General features: G+C 42.1%; 1 protein-coding gene across 1 annotated transcript in view; it reads left to right on the top strand.

Annotated features, from left to right (window-relative positions):
- Positions 1 to 1,998, top strand: part of LOC106879922 (uncharacterized) — a 44,400-nt gene that overhangs the window by 21,272 nt on the left and 21,130 nt on the right. Inside the window, exon 3 of the mRNA XM_014929675.2 lies at positions 1,590 to 1,730. Within this exon, the coding sequence (XP_014785161.2) occupies positions 1,590 to 1,730 (141 nt within the window). The remainder of the gene's footprint in view (positions 1 to 1,589; positions 1,731 to 1,998) is intronic.

The following is a 1,998-nucleotide window of genomic DNA, read 5'->3' as shown; positions in this document are numbered from 1 at the left end:
TTATGTCCTCCCTCCCTCTCTTTCTCTAGTCTTCTCTTGCTCTCTCACCCTTTCTCTTGCTGTGTCTCTCTTGCCCTTTCTCTCTCTCTCTCCCTCCCTCCTCCTCTCTCTCTCTCCCTCTCCCCCCTCCCTCCTTTTCTCTCTCTCTCTCTCCTGCTTCATTTTCATTTCCAACTTCGCAAAGGCATGTGGCTTAGTGGTTAGGGTATTCAACTCACAATCATAAGGTCGTGAGTTCAATTCCCGGCAACACATGTCCTTGAGCAAGACACTTTATTTCACATTGCTCCATTCCACTCAACTGGCAAGAATGAGTTGTACCTGTAATTCAATGGGCCAGCCTCGTCACATTCCGTGTCATGCCAAATCTCCCTGAGAAGAACATTAAGAGTTTGCGCGTCTGTGGAGTACTCAGCCACTTGCATGTTAAATTCACAAGCAAGCTGTTCCATTGATCGGATCAACTGGAACCCGTGTCGTCATAATCCACAGAGTGCCAGTTACTTCCAACTTTGCTTAGGCTTTGATGATTATGAGGTGCAGCTTCCTGGGCCGATAGGGTGTCGACCCTTATCAGTTTATATTAGGCTGGGAAGAAAGTTCTGTCACATTTCAGAAGATGGGAAAGAGACAGGTGCTCCTTCAGCCTTAATTAATATATTTAATCAAGATAATATTTCGCTTCATTATTGATAATATAATCCTGTCTATTTGGCAAATTGTTGATTCCTCAGGCACAAAATTCTTCAGATTTTACAGCAAAGAAGCACTCAATGTCATTTTAACCTTTTCGCAATTCAGAAACTGTTTTCCCTCTAAATAATATTGCAATGATCTGAGAAGATGATAGTCAGATGGAACAAGGTCGGGAGAGTAAGGGGTGGGGGATGATGCAAAAATTCCATATTTAGTGCTATAATCTTTTCCTGAGTGACTTGAGCAATAAGTGGTCTTGCATTATCACGTATGAGCAACACCCCTTTACGTTTGACCAGTCTGGTGGAGGGGAGCTCTACAAACCCCAGGGTGGGGGCTAACTGTATGAAGGCCTGTCTGATGAAGACTAGCTGCTAATTCAAAATAGGCTGCTTTGTCACACGCACATCGTCATACTGACTCTGCCTGAGGATTACATCAAGGGTACAGATGTCTGTGGTGTACTCTGCCACTTGGATACTGACACACAAGTAAGTTGTTTAGTTGATTGAACCACTGGAATGCTTATTGTCAAAGTTCCTGGAGAATCCATTTACTTTTATGTCTCTGCCGATCTATATTTCTCTGTCACCCCCTCTCGCTTCTACCCCCTGTCCTCCTCATCACTCTCCCTCCTCTTTCACCCTTTCTCCTCCTCATCATTCTTTCTTTCTCCTTTTCTTTCTCCCTCCTTTTCTTTCTCCTTTTCTTTCTCCCTCCTTTTCTTTCTCCCACCCTACCTTTCTGTAGCTATTCAGTTTGTCTGTCTGGTCCTCCATCAGGCTATAGAGTATTTGCAGTTTTTACAGTTTCCATTTTACACTTTGCTCCTCACTTTCTCTGATATTTCATTCATGTTTTCCTTTCAACACCCGTGGCCTTCAATATTCCAGGTGGAAGCCATCGACAAAGATGGATTAGTTTTACCAGTGTCTTTATGGATGAAACGAGTTGACTACAACAAGAAGTCTCGCTGTCTTGTGGCTATGGAACCAATTCACAGACTTATCTGTTCAATTTATTTTGATATCAAGGTAGGTGTTTTTTTAGCCTTTTCACGATGTTTATTATAAATACGCACGCACAGAGAACTTGTGAACAAACAGTATCCTTCATTTGGTGGAATTCTGGTTTAAGCACCCCATATAAACTTCTTGTAACTTTTTTTTGTTTTTTGGAATTTTCTGGAAATTTTTGTTCATGCTCTTTTACTTTTTTACTTGACTGGCCATGCTGGAGCACCGCCTTAAAAGATTTTTTTAGTCGAAGAAATCAGCCCCAAGACTTTTTCTTTGATAGCCT

This window comes from Octopus bimaculoides, chromosome 24 (genome assembly GCF_001194135.2).
Source record: "Octopus bimaculoides isolate UCB-OBI-ISO-001 chromosome 24, ASM119413v2, whole genome shotgun sequence".
NCBI lineage: Eukaryota > Metazoa > Mollusca > Cephalopoda > Octopoda > Octopodidae > Octopus > Octopus bimaculoides.
The sequence above is the reverse complement of the archived record's forward strand: the minus strand, read 5'-3'. Positions and strand labels throughout refer to the sequence as shown.